Source organism: Sus scrofa, chromosome 6, assembly GCF_000003025.6.
Source record: "Sus scrofa isolate TJ Tabasco breed Duroc chromosome 6, Sscrofa11.1, whole genome shotgun sequence".
NCBI classification, from domain to species: domain Eukaryota; kingdom Metazoa; phylum Chordata; class Mammalia; order Artiodactyla; family Suidae; genus Sus; species Sus scrofa.
This window is the reverse complement of record NC_010448.4, coordinates 90,118,623-90,144,930: the sequence shown is the minus strand read 5'-3', so window position 1 is coordinate 90,144,930 and position 26,308 is coordinate 90,118,623. Positions and strand designations below refer to the sequence as shown.

The following is a 26,308-nucleotide window of genomic DNA, read 5'->3' as shown; positions in this document are numbered from 1 at the left end:
GTGAGTAGAGCCCTGAAGGAGGAGGGACTGACCTGCCGGGGTGGCGGGAGGCAAGCCTCCCAGGCTTCTGCTGTTCACCTTCCATCACCGAACACCTCAGCTAGTCTCAGCTGCCCATCTGCAAAATGGGTGTGTTTAAAGTTTCTGCCTCCCCAAGTTTATCGTTAAATGAGACCGTTACATGTCAGTTGCCTCAGACACTACCAAGCTCGGCATAGACACATGAATAACATTCTCTTACTGTTTTGGTGCATGTCGAGCATTGCGTTAGACTTTAAGGAGAGCAGGATCTATAAGGCAAGGTCCCTGTCCTCCTTCTCAAGTCAAGGAAACAAACACTAGTTAGAATGTGATTATGAATGAGATGGTGAGTGGTATAGGAGCACAAGGGAGAGCGAGAGGGTCAGAAAGGGCTTCCTGGAGGAAGGGGCGCTTGACCTGAGCCTTGTCCCACAGGTAGAAATTTATCAGACCTAAAAGGTGGGAGGGATGAATTCAGCCTGGAGTAGCATGTGCAAAGGCCCCAAGGAGACCATGAGATTACAGTGTGTTGTGGGAAAATACTGTACAGTGGGACTTTAGGATGGGTATATGGAGTATCTATTGCAGTGTAACAAATTACCCCAAAACTTATGGCTTGAAGCAACATTTTTTATCTCACCTTGTCTGTGTGATAGGAATCTGGTGGGGCTTGGCTGGGTTCTCTGGCTCAGAGTTTCTCCCAAGGCTCCCATCGCGGAATCTTCTGGGGCTGTGATCATCTCAAAGCTCAGCTGGGAAAAGGATTTGCTCCAAGCTTATTCATGAGGTGGTCTATAGGATTTGGAGTGACTCACTTCCTTTCCGCAGGGTAGCTTTCAACGTGGCTCCTATCCTCATCAGAGCAAGTCCAAGAGAGAGAATACTACAGGGGTCACAGCCATTCCTAACCTATCTCAGAAGCAGCAGCCCACCACTTTTGCTGTAATCTTTCTGCTAGAAGCAAGTCACTAGGTGCAGCCCACATGCAAGGGGTGGGGGTGTACAAGGGTGTGAATGCCAGGAGACAAAGATGGTTTAGTCATTTCTGAAGCTGCCTACCAAGCTGCCTGCCATGGTCCATGTGCCTTCCACATGCAGCACACATTCCATGAAAGATCAGCTCAGAGTCAGAATCTCACCATCTCGACCAAGTTCAGGGGTGGAGGAGGCTCTTGGGTGTAGTTCATGAAGGATAGGTCCTAGCATACTGTTATGCTGGGTCAGTAGCTCTGAAAAACTAAATGGACAAGTTCTCTGCCCCCATGTACCCGACATCCATCCAGGGGTGGCATAGGCACAGGGTCATGGCCGCAGACCTTCTTATTCCAAAGGGGAGAAAATGTGCAGCATAAAAATCTCTGGTCCATAGCAATTCTGAAATCCTTCCAGGAAGATACTAGAAATCTCTTGATTAGTTTCACAATATGGAAATATCACATTCCACCGCCTGAGCGCTTGGTTTCTCCCTCTGAGTCTTTTTTCTTCCCCCATGAAAGGAAGTGTGTGCTTGAAGCTGACTTCAGTCTGCTTCCTGCTGAGAACTTTTGCAGGTCCAGTGACCTCTTTTTATTTTGTACTCCCTCTGTCCTTTTCAGTCCAAGCTGACAGTGTTTCTTCTGATAATAGTTTTCTCAAAAACTTTGTGGGTCTTCTGTAAATTTCATTGAGATTCTATTACACAAACGCCACCACAGAATTTCTTTGAACTAAACTCTTCTCTACCTTGGGCTTCCGCTAAGATGGCCAAGAAATGACACTCTTAGGCTTCCCAGAGGCCCTATTGTTTGATCTTGAGGATCTGTAAGGCCCACCTGGATCTCTTTAAAGGACCTTTGTGTGACTGAATAATACTATAATCCTTTGAGCTTCCTGGGATCTTCACCAAAGGCTGTACCATCACACCCTCAGCTTTATCTTTCGACCACCTTTTCTGGGCCGTGCTCAAAGCCATTTCTTAATTTTTAGCATCCTTTGCTGTCTTGGGAGACTGAGAACTTTCAAAACTATTAAGTCTGAATCCTTTTTTCGCCATCTTTCCCTCAATTTATGGCTCTTCTCACCTGAGTAGCAAGAAGAAGCCAGCCAGTACCTTGAGCGTTGCCCGGACATCTCTTTAGCTGGATGTCACTCCTTAGCTGGGCCCATGTCCTGCATTCCGTATCACTGCAGATGACATTGTCGCCAAGCTTTCTTCCACTGCATGACGAGGATCCCTCCTTTCCTCCCGTTTCCACTAACATGTTCCTCACTCCCCTTTGAGCCTTCACTCGTCGCATCCTCCACGTCCTGTTTTCTCTAACAGCTCCTCTGCCCACTTCCTGGCTCCAAAGCCATCTCACTTTTTTAGATATTTTTCATGACACTCTCCTTCTCTCAATGCCAAAATCTGTATTCATTATCTATTCTGGTTTGTCACACATCACCCCAAACCTTAGTGCTGCAGAACAGCAATTGTGATCTTCGTTTCTAGGGGTCAGGAATCAGGGACGGCCTAGCTGAGCCCTGTCATAAAGCTGCAGTGAAGGTGTCCACTGGAGCCAGGGAGCGGTCCGCTTCTACGCTTGCTCGCAGTTGCTGGCAGGAGTCAGGTCCCGCAGGCTGTTTGGTGGAGGGCCTTTGTTCCTCGCTGGGCGTTGGCCAGGAGCCACCCTCAATTCCTTGCCATGTGGGCCTCTCTACAGGGTGGCTTTCAACATGTCACTTTGCTTTAAGCAAGCAAGCGAGAGAGAGAGAGAGAGAGAGAGAGAGAGAGAGAGAGAGAGAGAGAGAGTGTCTTTATAGCCTAGTCACTTCTGAAGGAGTGACATCCTGTCACTTTTACCTTATTCTGTTCTTTAGAAGTAAGTCACTAGGTCCAGCCCACACTCAAAGGAAGGAATCACACAAGGGTGTGAATACCAGGAGGCGGGGTTCACTGGGAACCGTTTCAGATGCTGAGTGTGGGCGACAGCGCAGCTAGCAAGGCAGCAGTGGCCTGATTCTGCCATGTCAGACTCCCGAGGTCATGGGCAACCACGGAAAAGTTTCACTGTGGGAAGGGAGGCGTCCTCGGCCAGCCAGAGCAGAGGAAGCGTTGGAAAGGGAGCAGTGGGGGCCGGGAGGGTGTTGCCAGGAAATGTCACAAGGAGATGGCCGCCCCAGAATGCTCATTGTGTCCCTGCTGCTCTACCCCGGAGGTCAAGGCCAGCCTGGAGGGTCACATGGCCTCTTCTTGGCCTGTGTCCAAGCTCTTTCTCCTGCTCAAACTGCCTTTTTGTGTGTTGTTCTCCCCTTCCTTACACCCTCCTTTAGAGACCGGGGCAGGCACCCCTTCGCCCGGGCGCTTCCTGTGCACCAGGCTTCATTTGCAGTGATGTCCCACACAGTTCCTCTATTCGCCAGCATACCTGTAGGGCAGGTGTTGTTTGTGGGCAGGTGATTGTGTGGTTAGACGTGCATGACAGGACAAAAAAGATGCCAATGCTTTGTGACTTCACCCTGATCACCTCACCTGGCCACGGACCTGATCTTCAGTCTTATAGGCCCAGAAACTGGACCTGGACCTGTTTGTCCCCAGACAATTGATGCTTTAGTGGAGGCTGAAATCAACTCCAGAATCCCAGGCTGCTGTGCAGCCCAGATGCTAATTGACTGTGTGCAGCTGGGATCGACAGCTCTGTCGGGATTTGAGGGAAGCCCCGTGAATATATGGACATACCGATTCCTTTGTCAAGTTCAGAATCAGTTGGCAGATGGGGAAGGACAGATGAGGGTCAGCCTGCCGTCTTTATTACTGATGCACTGGTTGGAGAGCAGACCTGACCACACTTTACAGCTGGGGTTGGGGGGTCGGGGAGGGAAGAGCAGGTCAGCCCCTCCTCTCAGACTCCCTAGGCTGATAAGTTATGCCTCCTCTTCAGAGTAAATGCCTGCATTGGCTGCACGAGGTAAAAGAACTCCCCCGTGGACTTGGGATCAGCAGCATTAGTATCACTTGGGAACTCTGAGAAATGCAAGTTGTAGGCCCAACTCCCAGAAAAATGGAATCAAACTCTAGGGGTGGAGCCCAGAGTTCTAGGTCTTCATACGGTGTGAGGTGATTCCAATGTGGGCTCGAAGTTGAGCACCCTGGGTCTGGTGGAGCTGATCCGTGTGGAAATCTGAGGCCTAGGAAGAAACCTCCCTGGGATATTTTGCCACCCAGGCTTGCCCTTCCCCCCACCTCCGGGAAAATGAATCACAGGGAGCCAAGTTCCACTGCTTCCACATTGGCTTTTTAGCATGCAGCTCTCCCAGGACCACCACGGGGAGGCCCCTGCTTGTCTCCCCCCCACAGAGCAAAGAATGTCATGGGCGTGGTGTTTGCCGGCCTTGCCTCTTTCTCTGGTAGAACTTGGGAGGCAGAGGCTAGCATCCCCTTGTTGGCACTTTGTAGTCTCTGCAGACTCTAGAATGACCATTAACCAGAAGTGGAAACGGAGCACATTGGCCCCCCTGCAGAAAGCCCTCTGTGCACCCCCCTCCCCCCCTGCCTCCCCCCCACCCCCTGCACTTGGATTCCCAAAGAAACTCCCTGCCAAGCCCCGTCCCTCTCCAGCTGCCTCTCACCAGCTCCCGGGCTCCTCCAGTCATCTGAGCCTCTCTCTGTCCACATGCCAGGCTCACTCCCGCCCTGGAGCCTTGCACATACTGTCCTCCTACCCGAACAACTCTTGCCTAGGACCTTGGTGTGCCTGGCTCCTTCTTGTCCTTTCAGTCGAAACCCGAATGACATCTTCTGTGACCGCCCTTTATAGTGCCCTCAGGTGTCATCGCTTAGCTCCTCACCCTGGTTGATTTTTCTTATGAGCGCTTGACTCTCAAAAAGTGACCTGGTGTGTTTCTTTGCTGACTTACTTATTTATAAGAAATCAGGGACCTGCTGCATCCCTAGCGTCAGAACAGCTCCTGGTCTGTGGCAGGCGTAAGACGTGCATGAATATTTGTTGAATAAATGAATGAATACATGACCGCAAGAAGAGGCTCTAGGAGAGAAGGCTCAGCGTGGAGCCTCGATGTCTTCAGCCATCGTGCCAGCAATGCGCCCAGGACTGAGCCTTCTTCTTCCCAAGGGCTGGGGCACCTGAGCCCAGCCCAGTGGGTCTGAATGGAAGACTGGCATCACACCAGGTTTCCTGCCTGCCTTTCCTCTCTCTGGATTCCTTAGGCCCAGGCTCCCCTGCCTCCTCCGCATCCTCCCCCTTCACTGTCATTACATTGCAGTCATTAGAAACCAGCAGATCCACATCCTCCTGTCGGCTTTTTCATAAAGAAATGTTAATAGAGTTAGTTTTCAGCAGGGGCACTGCAAACTGCTGTCACAACTCTGACTTGGCCACCCACACGCATATAATTAATCACACAGGAAACCAGAAAAGGGTGGCGGCCCAGCTGTGTGGGGGTCCCCTTCTCAGAGAGGGCTGTGGTGTGACACACAGCCACTGCCCACCAAGAACCCACAGGTCAGGCTGGAAACAAGACAGCCTAACTGGAACCACTATAGAGTAGTGCATGTCAGGATCTAATTAGTGCTGGGGGGGCTTCCTCCACCTTGAAGAGGTTGGTAACAGAGGAAAAGAAACAAGTTGGGTAGAGGCTGGAGAGAGAAAGGAGGGTAAAGATGGTTTCTGTTAGAATTATAAGGAAGCTGGCATTTACTGAGTATGGTATTCATTATAAATTGCTGTGTAGCAAACTGCCACAAACTTAGTAACTTAAAACAACACATGTTAGGAGTTCCCTTGTGGCACAGTGGATTAAGGGTCTGGTGGTGTCACTGCAGTGGCTTGGGGTTGCTGCTGTGGCACAAATTCAGTACTGGCCCAGGAAGGTACACATGCTGTAGGCACAGCCAAAACACAAAAAAACAAACAAAAATAAAACCATACACGTTCATTATTCATTATCTCATTGTTTCTGTGGGTCAGAATCTAGTAAGAGCGTAGCTGGGTCTACTGCTTGAGGTCTCACAGGGCTGCAGTCGAGGTGTCAGGCAGGGCTGAGTTCTCATCTGGAGACTCAAATGGGGAAGGGTATTCTTCTCCACTCATGTGGTTGCTGCAGCACTTAGTTTCTTAGGTTTGTAAGACCAAGAGCTTCAGTTTTTGCTGGCTGTTGGGCTGAGGCACCTTCAGCTCCGAGAGATCCCCTGTGGTTCCTGGCCCGTCCCCAGCTTGGCTGCTTACTTCATCAAAGCAACAAGGAAAATCTCTAGAGCAAGTCAACTAGCAAGACAGAATTTTGTATATCATGACATAATCACAGAAGTCACATCCCGTCTTCCCTGTCACACTTTCTGCCCACATTTAATGGGAGGGGGTCATACAGGGTCGTGAACACCAGAAGGGGGAGATTATGGGACAGCTACTCTAGAGGTACCACCACCATGCGTACTATGAGCTAAGGACTGTGGCAAATGCTTGCGTATGTGTGACATCATTTAATGACTAAAACAACCTGTGGGGCAGGCATCATCTCCTCAGCACGGATGAGAAACCCAAGACAGAGGAAGAACTTACGTGCCCAAGGTCCTGGCAACGACGGGAACCACTTGTGTCAGGACACCAAACATGCGTAGAGGCTGGAGAGTCAGCATCTTGACAGTGAGGAGCAAGAGGGTGGGGGGCAGGGGTAGGGGAAGGGAGAGCAAGAGGCTTCCAGCTCTGAGATGTAAGACCAGGAGGAAAGCCGACCGCAGCTTATGTGGTGAGAAAGAAGAACACCGAGAGGGTTGTGTTTGATGGTCTCTATTTTCTCAATGAAGCAGAAAATGAGGGTGTCTCCCGAGAGCTCGGGCTGGAAGGGAAGAGAGCCAAGTAGGAACTGCAGCTGTGGGGAATGGGGAGTGGGGAACAGGGATCCTGCCAGCATGAGTATAGGGTTGCCAAGAAGGATAAAGTGGCTTCCTCCACGAAGACTTCAGCTGTCGCCTTGGTAGGTGGTCCTCACTGCCACCCACCCCACCCCACCCCCGCCCCCAGCCCATCGCGATGCTCTGGTTTATGCCTACATCCATCCCTCTCATCAGAGCAGGAACCGAGACGGTGTTAGGCCCCCTGGTACCCAGCACAGGGTCTGGTGCACAGAAGCTCCTCATAAACGGCCTGCTGATTCCAGACCCTGGATGTCTCAATCACTCCACCGTAATACCCTTCGCCCCCCTAAAGGCTCACCTCCTTCTAAATGTGTAGAAGGAGGCTTTTCAAAAATGTGTATTTTTACTTTTGTTCTGCTCGTAAATGTTTAAACAAGAGCAGGTTACAAAGATGCAAATCCCTCATGGACTAGGGGTCCAAGGTGGAATTAGGGAAGTCTGGTGCATGCCGCACCAGGTGACAGAAAAAGCAGTTTTGCATTTTTGGCCCAATCTCTTTGATGTTGGAAGTCAAGAGCCACTTCAAAATATTCCCTATCCATCTAGATTGATTGGTGTGAAACGTGGCCCACGGCTTATGGTTGCCTGAAAAATACATTTACAGTAGACATACAACAGCCCCATTTGTGTCAGATTACCAGATTTGACTCATTGTAAGTGGCAGAAAACCTAGTTCAAAACAAAAAATGAAATGCAGAGCCTCATCTTCAATGGAATGTCCAAGATGCCAAAGGGACTCACATTTTGGCCTAAGACTGAGGCCTATGGCTGCCAACAGCCCCCAGGGCTGCATTCTCTCCCAGGACACCTTAGTCAAGTCCTGAGATCCACTCTGATTGGACCAGCCTGGGTCACATGCCCATCACTGAACCAACCAACTGTGGCCGGGGGCCAGGGGTGGGGCGGTTGGGCACACGGTCTATCTGATCAGCCTTGGTCAGGATGGAATCGGTCTGCCATGAGCAGGAGAAAAAGGAATGGATTCTGGGTGGTCAAAAAGGCAACCAATGTCCATAGCATGTGTTATGCTTATATCCACGAGAAGTGTCTGGGTAGACGCCCACCGGAATCAGATGCCTGTTTTTGCAAAATCAGCCCCAAGCTTTATCCTGCCTAGTAGAGGGATCCCCACTGAAGACTCCCTCTGGTCCCACTAGTATCTAAGCCTTGCTGGAGTACCAGTTCTGGAATTACTGAAGACCCTGGGTCCCCTAAGGCCCGCCTAAACTCCAGTTTCCCAGCCTCTGCTGGGGCCCACCCTAGGGGCCCAACCTGAACTCCAGGCCTTTTGCCCTCCTGGTGAGAAGGGTGGCAGGATGGATGTCTGTGGACTTCAGCCTGAGCTGCAGCCTCCATCCTGGAGAACTGCTTGGCACCAAGACGTTCCCACCCCCGGAGACCCCACCCCCCGCCCAAGCCAAGCCCAAGTCATTACTGACCCCGTACCCATACCCCTTTGGACCCTCTTGCCGCTTCTCCCAAAGCCACCCCCTCCCAGGATCAGTTTCCAAACCCTGATCTCAGCTCCACCGTGCCACTTACTTTTTTCCCAAAGCAGCCGCTGTGGCCACTCTAAGGCCACACATGAGACCAGGGACAGGCAGTACTGTTGCATGGCATTTTATTTCTGATTGGAGCCATCAGCTATGTCTGACTCGGTTTGTCCCAACCCTTTGCCCTGGATCGGAGCCACCCCTTGGGGGCTCTTCTTGCTGCCGTTGAATTGTTTTTGGTAGACGCTTAGCTCCTCGTGGTACTTGGCTCTCAGGAGAGCTGCCCTTTGTTCATAGGGCTGCTTGTCGACGTCTGTCGTCGTAGACCACATCCTTGCCGAGGCCTTTGCCACCTGCGCTACCGACCAGTTTGGGTTCTCCCTCTTGAGCTGGGCATAGTTGTCTTGGCAGAAGAGCAGGAAGGATGATGGAGGCCGCCTGGGTGCCTGGGGGTCCCGCTTTCTCCTTTTCCTCTTCCCGCCCACGTAATTCCTCATCTCCTCCTGGTATCGGGCTTTGTCGAGCTTGGCCAAGGCTTCATATTTGGCCTTTTCGTGCTTTGAGATGGACCTCCATTTTTCCGAACACTTTCTAGAGAACTCTTTAAAGCCAAGGTAAGTGTTTGGCTGCTGCTCCTTGAACTTGTTTCTGTAATTCAGCAAAAAGTGGATGTAAGAAGAGACATTTGCCTTGGGCTTCAGCTGGATTTCTTTTCCCATGTTCATGAGGTCATTTTTTTTTTTTTTTTCTGGATCCAGTAATTTGGACAGCAGAGACTTTTGTCCCCACACTCCAGGAGTAATTAGAAGGTGCTCTGCTGACGGTGAATTTTTCTCTCTGTAAGAACTGCAGGCAAGGGACAGCCTCTTCAGGGGCGGCGGCATTGTTGGGTCAGAGGGGATTGTGACATCACTGGCAAGCTGGCCCCTCCAGGCCAGGCCAGTGCTGGTGGCATTTGCATACAGGTGCTCTTATTGGTTGGCTCCTTGGAGGGCCACCTTTGCTTCTCAGGCAGGATGATGGTTCGTTGAGAGAAGGCTCTGGAGCAGCCGCTTCCCCTGTAATATTTCTCCTTGGCTTCCTGGAGGCAGCAGGCTTTGCTCAGGTGGGGGAGCGTCCCATCTCTCGGGTGCAGTAACGAGCCATGGGGTCTGCCTTCCTTGCCCTGGAATTGTCAAGGCGGCACAGCATCCAAAGACAGGCTGGAAATAATGAACATGAGGAGATGGATGGCTCCAGCACCGTCGTGATGAAATGTGAATTCTTTTCTGTTTCCCTTGAGCAGTGGCAGCTCACACCGTACCAAGCACCAAGCGTTTAGTAGTAACTCTAAAAATAATCAGGTATGACAGCTGTGACTCGGTTCCTGTCAGGACAAAGTTGTCTAATTTAAAACCCAAGCACCTGGGCTGTAAGTCTGAACTCTTCATTTCTCTGAAGGAATCTGGGGGGTTGTGGAGGAAGTGGGGAGAAGCTTGAGATTTTACTAATTCCACTGGAGTCCATGGAAGTGAGATGGAAGCCTTCGCCTATCAGGAGGTCCCCCCCCCTCACCCTGGTCTCGGGGGTCCCTGCGTCTTGGGGCTACAGCACAAAGCTCTCTAGCAGCTACACTCAAACTGGTTGGCTTCCGCCTTTTGGAGAAAAGGGCTGCAGATAGTCCACCAGTCTTCCAACAGGAGGAGAAAGAAAAGAGAATAAAAGTGTCTTTTATTGACGTTTGGACACTGCAAGGTACTTGATTGTTTGGTAATATCATTAATACAAGTCAGTGATTGGTGATAGAACGGAGTTTACAGGCCTAGAACACCGAGCCTCATTAGCAGAAAAATTAACCTATTCAAGGTAAAACAGCCACTAACAGGTTGGAATCTGGGTAGGAACCAATTTACCTGACTCAAGCCTGTGCTTCACGCCCCCTGCACAGAACTTCGCCTCGGAGGCTGAGGGTCTGGGTACCTGGCCTCAGCAGCTGAGCCCGACAGGGGAACTTGCCTAAGCCTCGATCACCTTTTGAATGTTTGCCCAGGCTGTTCTCAGGGCTCCATGACCGATTTCAACCTCCGTCATGTGTCAAAGAAAGGTGGAAATTGACCAGAGTCTCCAATTCTGAATTCTAGCCGCAGTTCCCACGAGGTGGCCAGGCTCCCCAAACCGGCCCCCTCCTTCCGTAAGCCTGTGACTTCTCACCTGTGGAATCAGTGTTCCACTGGCCAGGAAAGACCCTCCAGGTGACATGCTGTAGTTTTATGGCTAGATTGGTGTCGGGGTGCCGTGAGATATCAGACGCCAGCCCAGGAAGTCTGGGCCAGTGTGGGAGGCAAAGGGGTCTGGCCAGTGGGAACAGATTACTCTGGGGACACTTCTCAGCCTAGATGGCTTTTTTCCACTCTGGTTCTTTCTCCCAAGGGGCCAGAGGGTGGCTCTTCTCTCTGCTGGACTGGAGCAGGGCTGCCAAGATGAATGAGACCCTGCTCTTTCAAGAGGGAGAAGGGTGAGTTGTGAGGGAGAACTCGCCTCATGTCCATACATGTTAATCAGCTTCAGCTCAGACTCATGAAAACACCCAGCAGCTTCTGCTCACAACCTTTCACCCCTCTTAGGATGATACAATCCAGGATTTTTTTTTTTAATTTTTTATTTATTTATTTATTTTTGCTTTTTAGGGATGCACCTGTGGCATATGGAAGTTCCCAGGCTAGGGGTGGGATGGGAGCTGCGGCTGCCAGCCTACACCACAGCTACAGCAATGCCAGATCCGAACCACGTCTGCGACCTACACCACAACTCACGGCAACGCTGGATCCTTAACCCACTGAGCAAGGCCAAGAATTGAACCCGCCTCCTCATGGATACTAGTTGGGTTCTTAACCCACTGAGCCACAGTGGGAACTCTAGGATCCAGGAAGATTAAGCCCAGGATAACCATCTGGAGCCTAGCAGATCCAGGGAGAGAAGGGCAATGGCAGCCCTTTGGGGCTGGGGCCACACTCCTGACTTGGAGGAGGGAAGCCAGAGGCCCCTTTGTCTAGGGGAGCTGGATGTACACCTGACTTTTAACTCGATGCTGTGCCTGCAGGTATCTGAGCTTCGCTTCTTTCCAAACTTCTCTAGCCTTCTCCCAGCCCTGGGAAGCTGCCCCATATGAACCACATCAGTGGCTGCTCTGCCCTTGGCTCCTACTTCGGTTTGGCCAGTGGGGACCCCAACAGTAGATCAGGGCGGGAGGGAGGTGAAGTCAAGGTCAAGGTGTTTGCTCTCTGGCTTACTCCCTGTGGGGTCACCAGCAGTGGGCTCCCCATCCCCTGACTGAAGGCCCCGGCTGTCCTTAAGCCATCTTCTCTAAAGGACTCTCTCCTGAGTTCCCTCTCCTTGTTCCCTCCTGCTGAGGTTGTGAAAAGGCTTACCTTTTACTAGCCTCTGAGCATTCTGCTCTCCCTTGTGGCTTTCTCTACCTGTCCTTCCCTTTGTAAATAGTCTCTTTGCTAAACACTCCTCAAATTATTCTAATTTGAGAGGCCATCTGTTTCCTGCTAGGACACTGACCAATGTGAAATGTTTCGAACCTTCCACTGTGAACAGCCATGGAGGTGGCTAAATAAAGCAGGTATAGGCATCCATCCAAAATGGAAGCGTATGGAACTTCTGGAAGCCCAAGTGCTGGGCAGTCACACAGCCTGGAGTGGTCTGCAGGGACCACTGTGTCTGCTGGGTGGCGGCAGGGTGGGGCCACCTGGCTGCCAGTCTCTTCCACAGCCACACCAGGTCTGAGCCACATCTGTGACCTCCACTGCAGCTTGCAGCAACGCCGGGTCCTTAACCCACTGAGTGAAGCCAAGGATTAACCCCACATCCTCATGGCTCGTCAGGTTTTTAACTCTCTGAGCCACAATGGGAGCCCCAGTATCTGCCCACTTTTCAATTGCAGTCTCCAGGAACCAATACACTTTACATCGTGACCCATTTATGCACATGCACACTCCATGCTAAGAAGGTTCATCCACTGCCTAATGTGTGTCAGCCTCTCTTCTAAGCACTTGACTTGTATCAGCTCCTTTCATCTTGGTAGCAACCCTGGGGGGGGGTGCTCTTTTTATCCCCCTAAAGATAAGGTCTCTGAGCACAGAGTTCAGAAACAAAAGTTTTATGACACTGTACTTACTATGTAAGGGACACCCTCGTCTTTTTCTATTCTACTCTGCCATAGTCTCCTCTACTTTATTTTTTGATTGAACATGCACCCCACACATGGTCTGATCTTATGACCATCCGTGGATGGATTTGAAAAACACCGTCCTGGCAGGCCGGAACGGAGCTCCCACCTCGGAGGCGGTGAGGGCCTCTTTGCTGGGCAGCGATAACATGATGTGGAACGGACGTGGCCTCTGGAGCCAGACAGATGTGAGTTCAAGTTCGAGCTTCACTTATTAGCTGGGGGACTTTGGGCAAGTCTAGCTTGTTTTGACCTTATCTGGATCAGAGTGAAATAATAAAGCGGTGACGATGAACTCACTGAAAGGATGGGAATAAAAGCACGCCCCCTCCCCTCCAGTGCAGGCGGGACCTCGGGACTTGCTTCTCAGGAACAGAGTATGGAAAAGGACAAGTGGCATCTTTAGAGTGGAGGAAGCGGGCAGAAGCCACCGTAACCAAATGACCAAAGAGAAGGCTATCGCTAACAGGTCACGTCGACATCACTTCTGCCCTGCTCTGATGTGCTAATGAGATACCACACATCATTAGGGGCATTCCTCCCCCAAACCCCTAAGGCTGGTCTGACCGTGAGAAAATATTAGACCAAATTAAAGGGCAGTCGGCAACATACTTAAGCAGCACGGGAAGGTCAAGGGCTTGAGAAAACCAGGAGAAACCCCCAGAAAGCGACACAGGCTGGAGGAAACTCTGTGGACAGGATGGCTCAGTGCAGTGAGAAATGCTGGCCTGTGTCCTGGAGCAAAAAAGGGGCCTGAGTGGGAGAACTGGGGCGACGCGAATAGTCTTCCATTGGGTGAACATTACCACACCAATGTGGATTTCTTAGTTTTGCCACATGGACCAAGCTTATCTAAGATGCTACTATTAAGGGAAGCTAGGGGAGGGGTAGACAGGAAATTTCTGCACCAGCTTTGCAATTCTATGCTCATTTCAAAATAAAGTTGTTTTTTTTTTTTTTTTCCTAATCTCCCAGCTGCTAGGACTGTGTGCCCAGGGTTTGGGGCACCTTGCTCTCGATCCTTCCCCAGGATTCCTAGGGCAGATTCTACCCTCAATTGCAGTGGCATATGTCCTGGCATATCTTCTGTCAAGTGTCTCTCACATTTGGGGCCACACATCAAATGTGAGGAGCTCTTAGACATCCCAGGCCACGACAACAACGGCACGAAGAGCCGAAGTCCTTGGCGGGGGCAGGTGACAAAGGCTGCGAAGCTTTCTCTCCACCCACACACCCCCACCCCTGCCCCTCCTCCTGTAGGAATCAGTGGTGGCACTCACCCTCTGAGCAAGGTATCTGTGGCAGGTAGAATCACCGCTCCTCAGAGACATCTGAATCCTAAGCCCCGAAGCCTATGAATGTGTTACCTTCTGTGGCCAAAGGAACTTCACCGAGGTGATTATGCTAAGGATTTTGAGATGAGAAGATTATCCTGGATTATCCGAGGGGGCCTGATGTCATCACACGGGTCCTTATAAGAGGAAGCCAGGAGTGTCAGAGTTAGACGCGGAGATGTGATGACAAATGCAGAGAGGCAGAGGCAGAGAGGGATTTGAAGATGCCAGACTGTTGTTGGCTGTGAAGATGCAGCAAGAGACCACAGGCCGAGACATGGAGGCGACCTCTAGAAGGTGGGAAAAGCAAGCCAACAGATTCACCCCTACAGCCTCCGGAGAGAGGGCAGCCCCCAGACACCTTGACCTTGGTACAGTCATAGCCATTTTGGACTTATGGCCTCCAGCATTGCCAGATAATAAATCTTTGTAGTAAATTGGCGGTAATTTGTGAAAGCAGGAATAGGAAATGAACTCAGTATCTTTCTCATCCAGCTGGTGGTCTGTAACTATTCCTGTGCTATTCTTAATCCCTGCTTGTGTTACGTTAAAGATGAAAAATTTATGCCACCACTTATTAGATTAGTTGAGGGAGCAGGGAGCATGATCTACTCAATTTCACACACTTCTTCCCTCACTCGCTGACTCATGAAGTCACTAATTCACTCATTAGTTTGCCAATTAATTCGCTCTTGGGTTCTTTCAGTTCGTTCACTCACTCATTCACCATTTACATATACACGTGTGCATGCTTGCATGTGCATGCACACACACCTCGATAAATAGCTGTGAGTTGCTAGAGCAGCGTGGCTGCTGCCTTGATGACCATTGGGAAGCAGTGTTGGAGAGAAGGAAGGTGGTGGTAGAGAAAGGCCTCTGGAATTTCCTAGAAGCCAGACTGGCGGGGAAGGCAGGGTCACAAGCAGATGTGACCATGGTAATTGAATAGAAGTGGTGATAATGCTTTCGATATATCATCTCCAGAAGCCTAGAAAAGGAGATGAATTTGTCCAGGGCAAATGAGAAATGCTGGATTGGACCCTGGAACAAAAACTGAGGGGATGTAGGTGGAAGAAATGGGGAAATGTGAATCAAGTCTTCCATTGAGCTAATGGTCCTGTAACAATGTGGCTTTCTTAGTTTTGCCACATGGACCATGATGCTGTAAGATGCTAATATTAGGGGAAGCCGGGGGAGGGTATATGGGAAATTTCTGTACTGTCTTTGCAGCTCCATTCTCATGTCACAGCAATGGGTGGCAGAAGCAGCTCTCAAACTCAGGTTGCTTGGACTGGGAAGTCTAGAAGGCTATGTGTTTTGCCTCTACTGGTGATCTAAGAAATCCCTTGGGCTGGGGCCAAGGAGCAGAGGAAGCTGGGAAGGAACAAGGCCAAGTCTTGCCAGAGAAGAGCAGGTGGTAAGAGATAAGGTGTCTAAATGCCAAACCTTAGGGATTCCAGGGAGACTTTTCTCCTCTGCACCGATCCTGGTGCCAAGGGCATCTGGTAAAGTTCTCCTGGGTTCATAGGATGCCCGAGTCCCGCAGGCAGCCTCACCTGGATGGCCCACTGAACCTCACCAGCATCTGTGGGTATCAGCATCTGCGGGTACACGCGGAGCCTGGGTCCCCTCCCTGGGCAGAGGCTGGCCAAATCCTAGTGCGGGCTCAGTGCCCAGCCCCCCAGACAGGTGGACAGGAAATGGGGCAGACGATCAGCCGTCAGAATGGGGTCAGCATGGTGGGGGCCAAGCATACCTGTTTCCCTTTGGCAGGATGCCTCAGAGAGGGAGCAGGTGAGATCAAGAACAAGACCGGCTCTGGGGAGATAAGCCCCACAGCGAGCAGTGGCTACCCCTCGTGGGCCTTGGCAAAGCCCCGCCCTTTTACCACAGTGTAGGTAGAGTGGCCTCTGATCTTTCTGTCCAAGCCTCTGCCTCAACCACAGTGAACACTGTTTGTCTGTCTGACACCCCTCTCTTTTTTTTTTTTTTTTGGTCTTTTAGGGTCACACCTGCAGCATATGGAAGTTCCCAGGCTAGGGGTTAAACTGGAGCTGCAACTGCCGGCCTACACCATAGCCACAGCAGAGCCAGATCTGAGCCCCATCTGTGACTCACACCACAGCTCACGGACACGCCAGATCCTCAACCTCCTCAGCGAGGCCAGGCATTGAACCCATATCCTCATGGATATGAGTCTGGTTCATAACCCACTGAGCCACAGCGGGGACTTCACCCCTCGCTTCTTTTGAGCACTGGGAGAACTGTCTCCCACACCAGTCATGGGGTCTAGCAGGAGCCGTGCCCTTGGGCCCAGGACTGGACACATCCCCTCAGCTAGACTAATCAGAGGCTTCCAGGGAGCTTTTTCTAACTGGACCCTAGGGAAGAGAATGCCGTCTCCTCTCTGGAGGTGACACTGCAAGGGTGAATCAGGGAGCTGGTTGGCGTGGCCGTGGTTCCAGCTTCCAGCAGCACCTCTTGCAATGGAGGGAGGTGAAGCCAGCAGACACAGTGGAGCAGAGACAGCCACAGAGTGAGGGCCCCGCACATATGCGTTGCTGGCTCTAGTCATCGCTGAGGGCAGCTATGGTTTGAGGACAGCAGCTAATAATTTCTTCTCTACTCCATGCTGGTTTGATCTGGATTTCTGCCACTTGAAACTGCAAATATAAGCCGTTAACTTAGATGTGATGGGGGTAAGTGTTTCGAAAAGATAGAAACTCTCCCCTCCCCCATTTCCCGGTCTTCCCTCCTCCCCCCTCTGCTTGTGTTCGCTCTCCTAGGCTCATGGCTGGGTCTCTGGCTTGCTGTTCAGAGAGTATATAGACTCACCCATCGTGAGCCCTTCATGATAGCAGGTACTTTTTGAGCACTTGTGGCATGGAAGCCCTGTACTGAGAACTTGTAAAGCCGTTATCTCAAGTAAGCCTCCCGGAGTTGTACTGGGTGGGTGCTGTCATTATCCTTATTAAGTAGATAGGGACACAGGCCCCAAATAGGTCGGTTATTTGCCCAAAGTTAGGCAGCTGGGAAGTGCAGAGCTGAGACTTGAACTCAGACAGATGCCTTCCAGGCCCACGGGCCTCTACCCCAAACTGCTTTGTACTCAGTAAACGTTAGTCCCTCCGCCCATGAATCTCCCTCCCTGCATGGAGAGATGGCCAAGAATTGTGGCTGCTGTATCTTGTAGGCTTAACAGGAGTGTATGAGCCTCACTGCCTCACCTTGTGTCATCACAGTCGCACCATGAGATGCCCACTGGGAGAGGATGTGCCTCTCTGAGAGGGAGCGCAACCTCCCCTAGGTCACAGAGCCAATAGATGTGGAAGCAGGATCAGAATCTGTCTCCATCTGACTCGAGGACAGCTCACTCACTGACCTTAGTGTCCTTGGGACATTTGGTTCTCTAGCAACCTGGGAGGCTCACGCCCTCCGCCAGGGCTTCAGAGCTGCCGAACTGTCAGGCAGGGCTGGCTAGCTGCCTCCTAGAGGGGGAGGGGGAAGCACCAAGGGTGCTCGAACTCAGAATGGCAGTCGAGTGGCAGGCAGAGGCTGGCGTGGGAGGCTCGTCGATAAGCCATCTGCAAACATTTCCTCTGGATGAGAAGTATTATCCAAATGTAATTCCCAGAGGAGGCAACTGCGAGGCATCCCCTCCCTGGAATGGGGGCAGATCCCCTCTGCAGTGACAGGCGGAAGCTGGGCAAGGCTGAGAAAGCAGAAGCTGGTGGAGGCCAGGCTGGGGCTGCCCAAGGGAGAGAGGGAAGGCGATGCTGGGTACCACGCAGTGCCCTTCCCTTTTACTCCTGCACTGTGCTGACACCAGGGTGGATGCAGACATCTCACTTCCCCCAGGGAAAGGAGGCCAGGCTGTTCTAAGGCCTGCCTACTCCCTGTGTTCTCTAGAGGGTAGAGTTTAAGGCACCAGTAAGATCCCTTTCCCTCTCTGCTCAGACCTAAGCAGGGAGTAAAATAGGTTAAATTTGTGAGACACCTACTGTGTGTCAGGCACAATCCTAGACACATTATAAGCAAGAGCACAGGAAGCCTGCTGCACAGATATAGAAACCGAGGCTCAGAGAACGTACCACACATGCCCACAATTCCCAGCCGGTTAACAGTGGAGCCCAGATTCAGACACAGGGCTGTCTGATTCCAGAGACCTGGCCTTTAAACCTTAACCTTCTTAAGTCTGTTGCCTTCGTGTAGAGGAATAAGACAGGTGATGGGCCAGACAAAGGGCATCTCCACCTGGACAGAGACTGGGGAGAAGTTCCAGGTAGAGTGGGAGTGTGCCTCTGCCCCCAGGCTCTTAATGATGCCCATGTCCTGTTCCTGAGCCAAGCCTGGTGGGGGTGGCCTTTAATATTTTCAGGCATGGGGACCCTCAGATTTCCAGACTGGATTTCAAGTCTAATTTGTAATGACAGAGACTTGGGTTGGGGGCCAGGAAACAGCCAGCTGAGGGTCCAACAATTGGTCAGGGCCCAGACTACTTTTATTTTATTTTATTTTAATCATCAAAATCATGTATTATTTCTTAATGATTTTTACTTTTTCCATTATAGTTGGCTTATAGTGTTCTGTTAATTTCCACTGTATAGCAGTGACCCAGTCATACACGTATATATTCTTTCTCTCACATTATCCTCCGTCATGTTCCATCACGAGTGACTAGGTAGATGTACTTTTTTTCATTTTTTGTCAGTTTTATAGAAGTTAAGGTGATTCACAAGGTTGTGATCATTTCTGCTGCCCCACAAAGTGATTCCGTTATACACGTGCACACATCCATTCTCTTTCAGATACTTTTCCTACATAGATTTGGCACAGAATATTGGGTGGAGTTCTCTGTGCTATCCAGCAGGTCCCCTTTGGCCTATCCCTCCATATACCTTATTGTGCATACCAGACTGCTTCTACATCGAATCCCAGTCAGACTGGGAAGACGAATGCACAAGGTACAGGACATCTTATAAGAGTGATGGGTGGGAGTTTCCGTCGTAGCGCAGTGGTTAACGAATCCGACTAGGAACCAGGAGGTTGCGGGTTCAATCCCTGCCCTTGCTCAGTGGGTTAACGGTCCCGCATTGCCGTAAGCTGTGGTGTAGGTCGCAGACGTGGCTTGGATCCTGCGTTGCTGTGGCTCTGGCGTAGGCTGGCAGCTACAGCTCCAATTTGACCCCTAGCCTGGGAACCTCCATATGCCGCAGGAAGCAGCCCTAGAAAAGACAGGAAAAAAAAAAAAAGAGTGATAGGTGAAGGGCAGCCACAGAGGTGGAAGAGATGATGCTGGGAAACCCTCTTCCCAAATCTCCTCTGGGAGAGCCAAGCCTGTGAGGCCAGCCTTCTCTTCATCAATGTGTGAGCCCAGTCCCATCAGCTGATTGACCCAGCTTGAGTCACATAACTGCCCTGATCCAATCAGCTGTGGCCTAGGGTCAGGAGGCCGCCCCTTCCAGGAGCTGTGGGTGGATGGAGGGAGGCTGATCTTCAATGGCTTCTAGCCCTGGAAAAGGAGTAGAGCTGCCTAATGTAGACCTGGAGGCAGGAAAGGAGAGAGTTGGGCGTGGCCTGAAAGGTTTTTGGGGATCCAGCACAAGCCCCCTGGTCCAGAGCCTGGCACCCCGCACCAGTTCCCCTCTCCTGACCCCACCCTATTCTGTTCACTTTAGCATCATGGACACAGCCTCTCCACAGAGACAGGCGACCCCTCACCCCAGCAGCCCTGCCCGCTGGGCAGCTGAGGTAGGAATGGAAGTCACTGCCGGGGGCCTTCTCAGCAGGCACCCCCACCCGCCAGCTCACAGCCCCAGGACATGGTGATGACACTCTCACCCCAACAGCAAACACAGCCAGGAGCTCCGTCCCGCAGCCTCCTGGGCTCAGACGTGTCCTCCAGGGAGCAGTGTGCGTGGAGGAGATGCATTTACCTGATGGGGTATGTGTGGGTTCCTGGAGCTCATAATTAGCTGAGCAGCGAAGAACCCTGCTAATTTGTTGAGTTTGTTGAGTTTATTGTGTTGCTTCTGGGGAATAGGGAACATTTGCCCACGCTGATTATCAGACTCCGCTGTTGCTGTGCTGGGGCTGCGTTGCCATGAGAAGAGTTTCCCCAAAAGGTACCAGCAGCTGCCATGAGCACAGTGGGGACTGAGGGACCGAGGAACTGGGGCAGCACATCCTCACCAAGATGAAACCCCCCACCCCCCACCGCCTCTGAGCCCCGACCCCTCTGCTGTCCCCAGGCTTCCCTGTCCACCTGTCTTTTCCTCTGCTTTCCCCACCTATGCCCTCTGCTACCTCCAGCAGGACCTCATTCATTCATTCATTCCATTTCCAAGTGTTCCTTCTTCACCTGAGCGCTGTTTCCTAAGCCCTTCCCATGTGTCAGGCACTCTACAAAGTCCTGAGGAAAGAACTGAATGGGAAGAAACAGCTCCCATCTTCAGGGAGCTCATGGTTTGATGGGGAAGCAGATCCCCCTGCACGATGTGCAGTGAGATGAGCACTGTGCTGGAGAAAGTGCAGAGATTCTTTGCAAGAGAAAATAAGGTAGCAGGGAGGAAGCCCACTAGATGTCCTGGAGCCTCCAGCTGATGGATGGACAAGGCGTAGCTTGAAAAGGGTGGTGATGAGTCAGAGTGGACAAGAGAGTTTGGCCAGGAGGGAAGTTCTTGATCTTTAGAAACATTCAGAATAGATCTTGACTGACTGTTTGTCAAGAATGCCAGAGCTGGAATTTGGATAGAGCTGGGCAGTAGACCTAGGCCTCTGAAGTTCTCAGATAGGATGTTAAGACTGGTTCCCACCCTCCTGATAGCAAAGAAAATAGCCAGAAAAGATGCCCTACTGTCGAAAGCAAGAGGCTGCCATTTGCTTGTCTGATCATTCATTCATTCACTGACAAAGCATGTGTAATAAAAGTACTTTGATCATGTCCCCCCAGTAGCTCCCTGGAAAAGCCGTTACCCTTCATTCATTCATCCATTGACAAAGCATGTGTAATAAAAGTGCTTTAACCATTTCCCTCCAGCAGCTCCCCCGCAAGAGCAGACCCTCTCAGCCTGGATAGATCTTCCTTCCCGAGGCTCTGTGGCAGTCTACGTGCTGGCTGCCTGCAGGCTGCTTCCACCCCACCCTTAAGGCCTGAGCCCTTCGTGCTCCCACCAGCCAGGCCTTGCACTTTCTGAGAATCTGATGCATTTGTTGCCAACTCTCCTGGTGCCAGTCATACTTGTTATTGTAATTATGCGACTTAAATTAAACATCACATAAACTGATGAAATATGAGTGTGAAAGGAAGTATAGTTGCATCTGCGGAAACTAAATTGAATGCTTTGGCACAGTTCCATGAAGGAGCGTCTCTAAAAAGACTTGCTTCCTGAATATTAGGTGTGAGTGAGCGAGAGAACAGCATGCCCCGGAGCCCACTGCATCGAGGCAGGGACCAGGTCGGTCTCGTTCACCGCCGCATCCCCAGTGCCCAGCACAATGCCTGGCACATAGCAGGTGCTCCATAAATAGTTGTTGACTGGCTGAGCTGTGGCAGAATTGGAAAAGGTGAGCAATGCACCGTGGGTATAGTTTGTGTATAATAGATAATGCAGGGAAGAAACCTGTGGTCAAAGGAAGGAACTTGCTCCTGCATTAAATGACCTGGCAAATAAGAACACGACTTCAAGTATTTTTATATTAGAATAAAATGTTGAAACTCAATGTATTCCTTTATTACTCCCTACTTAGAAATTATGTTTTACCAACCCATTGTTTCATCTGCAAGGCATCTATGATTGGTGTCAGTAAACTCTCTAAAGGGCAAGATAAATATTTTTGGCTTCACAGGTTATAGTTTCTGTCACAATTAGTCAGCTCTGCCTTGGCAGTGCGAAAGTGACAATATGTAAATGACTGAGCACAGTTGTGACCCTGAACCTCTACCGACAAAACAGACAGCAAACCGTCGTTTGCCAATCCCCGTTCTATGGAACTGACTTGCTCTGTGTGCCAGGCAATGTGCTGTGTTGCCACGCACACCAGAGACAAAGAAGATTCTGTCCCCACGCTTAGGGAGCTTGCCTTTGAATCAGGGAGAGGGTCATCAAGCCACAAAAATGATTACAGGTGTTCCTTGGTAGCGCAGCAGGTTAAGGATCCAGCATTGTCACTGCAGCGGCTCAGGTCGCAGCTGTGGTGCAGGTTCGATCCCTAGCCCTGGAACTTCCACATGCCTCAGGTGCAGGGAAAAAGAAAAAAGATAGTTACAATTTGCTGTGCTCAGTACAATGCTGGGTCATGTCCAAGGTGCTGAGGGGACAGAGTGGAGGGAACAGCTCCTCCCAAAGGGCCGGGGAGAGGGAGAGGAAAGGTGTGGTTAGGTTTATGGCATCAGTGATATTTCCCCAGGTGGTCATGTGGGGCAGCAGGAAAGGGCATTGAAGGCAGAGGGAATAGCATATGCAAAGGCATGGAGACACGAAAGTACCTGGGGCTCAAAGTGGAACTCACTGGGGAGGAGAGAGATGAAAAAGTTTAGACTTTATCCTGAACATGGTGGAACTTTGCTGCTGGGTTTCCAGCAAGGCAGAGACTTGAGCCAATGCCCCCACAGAGTATGGAAGATGGATAGGGCGGAGGGCACATCATGACCCATGAGGTGGGTCATGCAGTGGAGTACACGTGGCTGTGGGAGCGAAGGGATGGAGGGAGTTAAGGATGATACGTGGGCGAGGGGACTGGGAGGAGGGTGCAGATCATGGGGCAAGGGCACAGTAAGGAATATTGGGGGGAAGCTGTGGTTTGTTCAGAGTATGGAAAACAACCCCCAAAACATATAGGTAGGCAACTGGGAGTTGAATTTTTATAGGGTGGCTCAGGCCACTCCGAACCGCCTCGACACCTGGGTGGGCAGGTTCTACTGGGAACCAGAGCCTGGGGAAGCTGAGGGGCCTCTTCCCAAAAATAAGTCTAGAGGCTGGCGGACTCCAGCAGCCCACAGCCACAAGGAACTTGCAGTCACCCCAGGCAGCCACCCAGTTCTTGAAAAATATGTAACATGATGGGTTTGTCTTGGGGAAAGAGTTTATTTCGACATGGCAAGAGTCATAGGCATTTGGCTAAAGGAAGATTGATATGGAATCATTTGTGATGAGACTTGGGTTCAGGGCTAAGTCAATAAAGGCTGAGAGGGAGCAGGAGTCCAACAAGAGCGTCGGGGCCTTTACCACCACCTCCAAGATGCTTCCTGAAGGGTTTCCTTGGTTGCAGCTCAGTGTCCCCTCCATCCCTCAGGGAGGGGAGCAGGCAGCAGGTGGGAAGGTTGGAGGGCTCGGGAGTACTGTATGTCACACTCTCCGCTGCCAGCTTGAGGGATGGAGGGGTGCTTTATGCTTGGCACCAGAAGATCCTTCCAGCCTGAGTCAGATCCAGGCTGTGCATGTAGCCTGGTTAAGAGATAAAGCCCAGAAGTTCCCATTGTGGCTCAGCAGGTTAAGAGCCCAACATAGTGTCTATGAGGATGTGGGTTTGATCCCTGGCCTCGCTCAGTGGGTTAAGGATCTGGCATTGCCACAAACTGTGGCATAGGTCGCAGGTGCAGCTCGGATCCTGCGTGGCTGTGGCTGTGGCGTAGGCTGGTAGCTGCAGCTGTGATTCAGCCCCTAGCTTGGGAACGTCCATGTTGCCGCAGATGTGGCCCTGAAAAGAAAAAGGAAAAAAACAAAAAAAGAGATAAAACGTATAGGAGATGCACTGGGAGCACAGAAGCCAGAGGCTATTGACCGAGGCACGGAGACTGTTGAGAGAAGGAGACGCGGAGGCTGAACCGTGTAGCTTACAGGCTTTGCAGGGAACCACAGTGGGTGTGGCTCCTCCTGGTGAGCACAGTGCCTTGTACACAGTATGTGCTTGGAGAGTAAACGAATGAATGAATGTTCCCTGAGGATGTCCATTTTCAGGGATGCTGAGATGTAAACCCAAATCTCCTAACATTCCTCCCTCTCAGGTTAAAGTTAGGCAGTAATTCTGGCAGAGTCATTGCTGTCATCTTTTGGGGGGTCTCAGCACCCCAATATCCTGACTGTACAAGAAGCTTCTTTAAAAGAAATGCTTTCCACACAATCAGCTCTGAGCTCTTCTATTACTGAAAGCAGAGCTTAGAGCTTTCTGCAGAGGAACTCAAAGCCACTTTTTCTATAATCAACCACATGCATTAAAGGGAGTGATTTTTTTTTTTTTATTCTCCCCAAGCCAGATTCCATTAATGAAGCCCCATTTAACGGAAGTCAATTTACCAAAAAGAAAAAAAAAAAGAGCATAATTGCTTAAGTACATTTTATGTTGTACTACGGTAGCAATTTCCTGGGCGAACTTGGAATTCCCCAGGCCCCCCATAGTGAAGTTAATGTGGACAGAAAGGTTTTGAAGGGGAGACTCTCTCTTTGTGTTTCTCTTCTTTAATTATGATTCTGACAGGGAGCAAAATTGAAGAGGATCCTGGAGGGCGAGGAGGAAGGGAAAGAAAAGGAACAGCATGGAATTCAGCCTCAACAGAGGACAGAGATTCCGAGTGGGATGGTTTGGGTTTGAATCCCACTTCTGCCACTTGATAGCTGTGTGACCTTCTGCAAGTTTCTTAACCTCTCTGTGCAGCCAGGAGGTGCAATGGGGAAAGGGATAAAGAGCAGTAAGTGCAAAGGCAGAGAAGCACAGAAAAGCAGCATGTGTTCTGGTTCACACAAGGTCTTGTATTTGACTGGAGAACGGGGTGCATATCCGCGTGTGCATGTGGGTCGGGGTGTGATGTGCTCAGAGGGGAACGGCAGACAAGTCAGACCAGGTAGGCTTCACTGAGCAGGTGACACTTGATCAGAGGCTTTGAGGAAGTGAGAGGGTGAGCCAGGTGGAGGTGTGGGAGAAGAGCCCTCCAGCAGGCAGGGAGGAGAGGGACTGTCGAGTGCAAAGGCCCTGAGGCAGGAGTGGGCCTGACTGGTTTAGAGCTGCACGTTGGAGCATCACACATAAGGAGAGGAGGAGACAGGAGAGGTAAAGACACACTGGCTTTTCTAAAGCCTGTGGGCCCTGGTAAGGTCTCTTACACTAAGGATTGGAGCTATTGAAGATTTGTTTTTAATGAACTCTGTTCAAGTATAATTTACTTAAGCTTACCCATTTAAAGTGCACAGTTCTTGGAGCTTTGACAAATGCATACAGGCCATAGAACCACCCTCTCCTTCAAGTTACAGAACATTCCCATCACCCCAGAAGGGCCCCCTGTTCTCCTTCCCTAGCAGCTGCACCTGTACCTCCCCTCTGCTCCGGCAACCACTGCTTTCTTGCACTGTAGGTTCGTCTTTTCAGGGTTTCATATACATGGGATCACACACTATCTACTATTTTATCACGCAGCCTAACGCTTTTGAGCATCCTTTATGTGTTGTGTGTGTGTCACTAGTTTGTCCTTTTCATTGGAAACTTTTTTTTTTCTGTCTTTTGTCTTTTTAGGGCATAGGGAGGTTCCCAGGCTAGGGGTCTAATCAGAGCTGTAGCCACCAGCCTACGCTGGAGCCACAGCATCTGCAACCTATACCACAGGTCACGGCAACGCCGGATCCTTAACCCACTGAGCGAGGCCAGGGATCGAACCCGAAACCTCATGGTTCCTAGTCGGATTCGTTTCCACTGCGCCACGACGGGAACTCCTTCACTGGAAACTTTTGAACGAGGCATGGCACCGTCATGGCTGCAAGGTTTGACGTGATGACTCCAACTCTTAAGCCTCCCATTCTCTGATCGAAGATGCCAGGAAAACTTGCAAACGCATGTCGATGTCCAAGGGGGCAGGAGCAGAACAGAGTAGAGATGCTCCAGACCCTGAGAGTTTAAGGCTCAGGAATTAACAGGTGACAGGATTCCTAGGAGCAAGGGAAGGTGGGGGAGAATTGGGAGATGGGCAGTGTCCCTTCGGGCTCCTCTCGACTGTGCATCTGGGGGTTAAAGATGCCTCCCTGACTTCCTGTTCGCACCTGGATCTTTACTCCGGTCCTGCTCTGGGGACCCCATCACCCTCCCTTCATTCCATTTTGCAATAAATGGGTCTTTGGTTCTGAATTATTCACTTCCCTTATGTAAATAGCTTCCAAGCTTTGTCATTGAGATAGAATTGAATTTGGCCTGAGGGGGAAAAATCCACAATATTCTTTGTGGCTCCTTAGAACACTTAAATGACTCAGCCTGTAATAAACTACTTTAAATGGGATCTGGTAAAATACAGTAATTGGTTTCTGGAATAGCTCTTACCCTAGCAAAATGGGTGATATCCCTGGAGTTGGGTGTGTGTCAGCATTTTCATTCT

At 50.8% G+C, this 26,308-nt stretch overlaps 2 protein-coding genes across 2 annotated transcripts in view; one reads left to right on the top strand and one right to left on the bottom strand.

Moving 5' to 3' along the window:
• CSMD2 (CUB and Sushi multiple domains 2) overlaps positions 1-26,308 on the top strand; it is a 646,642-nt gene that overhangs the window by 280,049 nt on the left and 340,285 nt on the right.
• HMGB4 (high mobility group box 4) lies at positions 8,518-11,020 on the bottom strand. Its single transcript, XM_003361341.4, has one exon. The coding sequence runs from the start codon at positions 9,288-9,290 to the stop codon at positions 8,535-8,537; it is 756 nt and encodes a 251-aa protein (XP_003361389.3). The 5' UTR covers positions 9,291-11,020; the 3' UTR covers positions 8,518-8,534.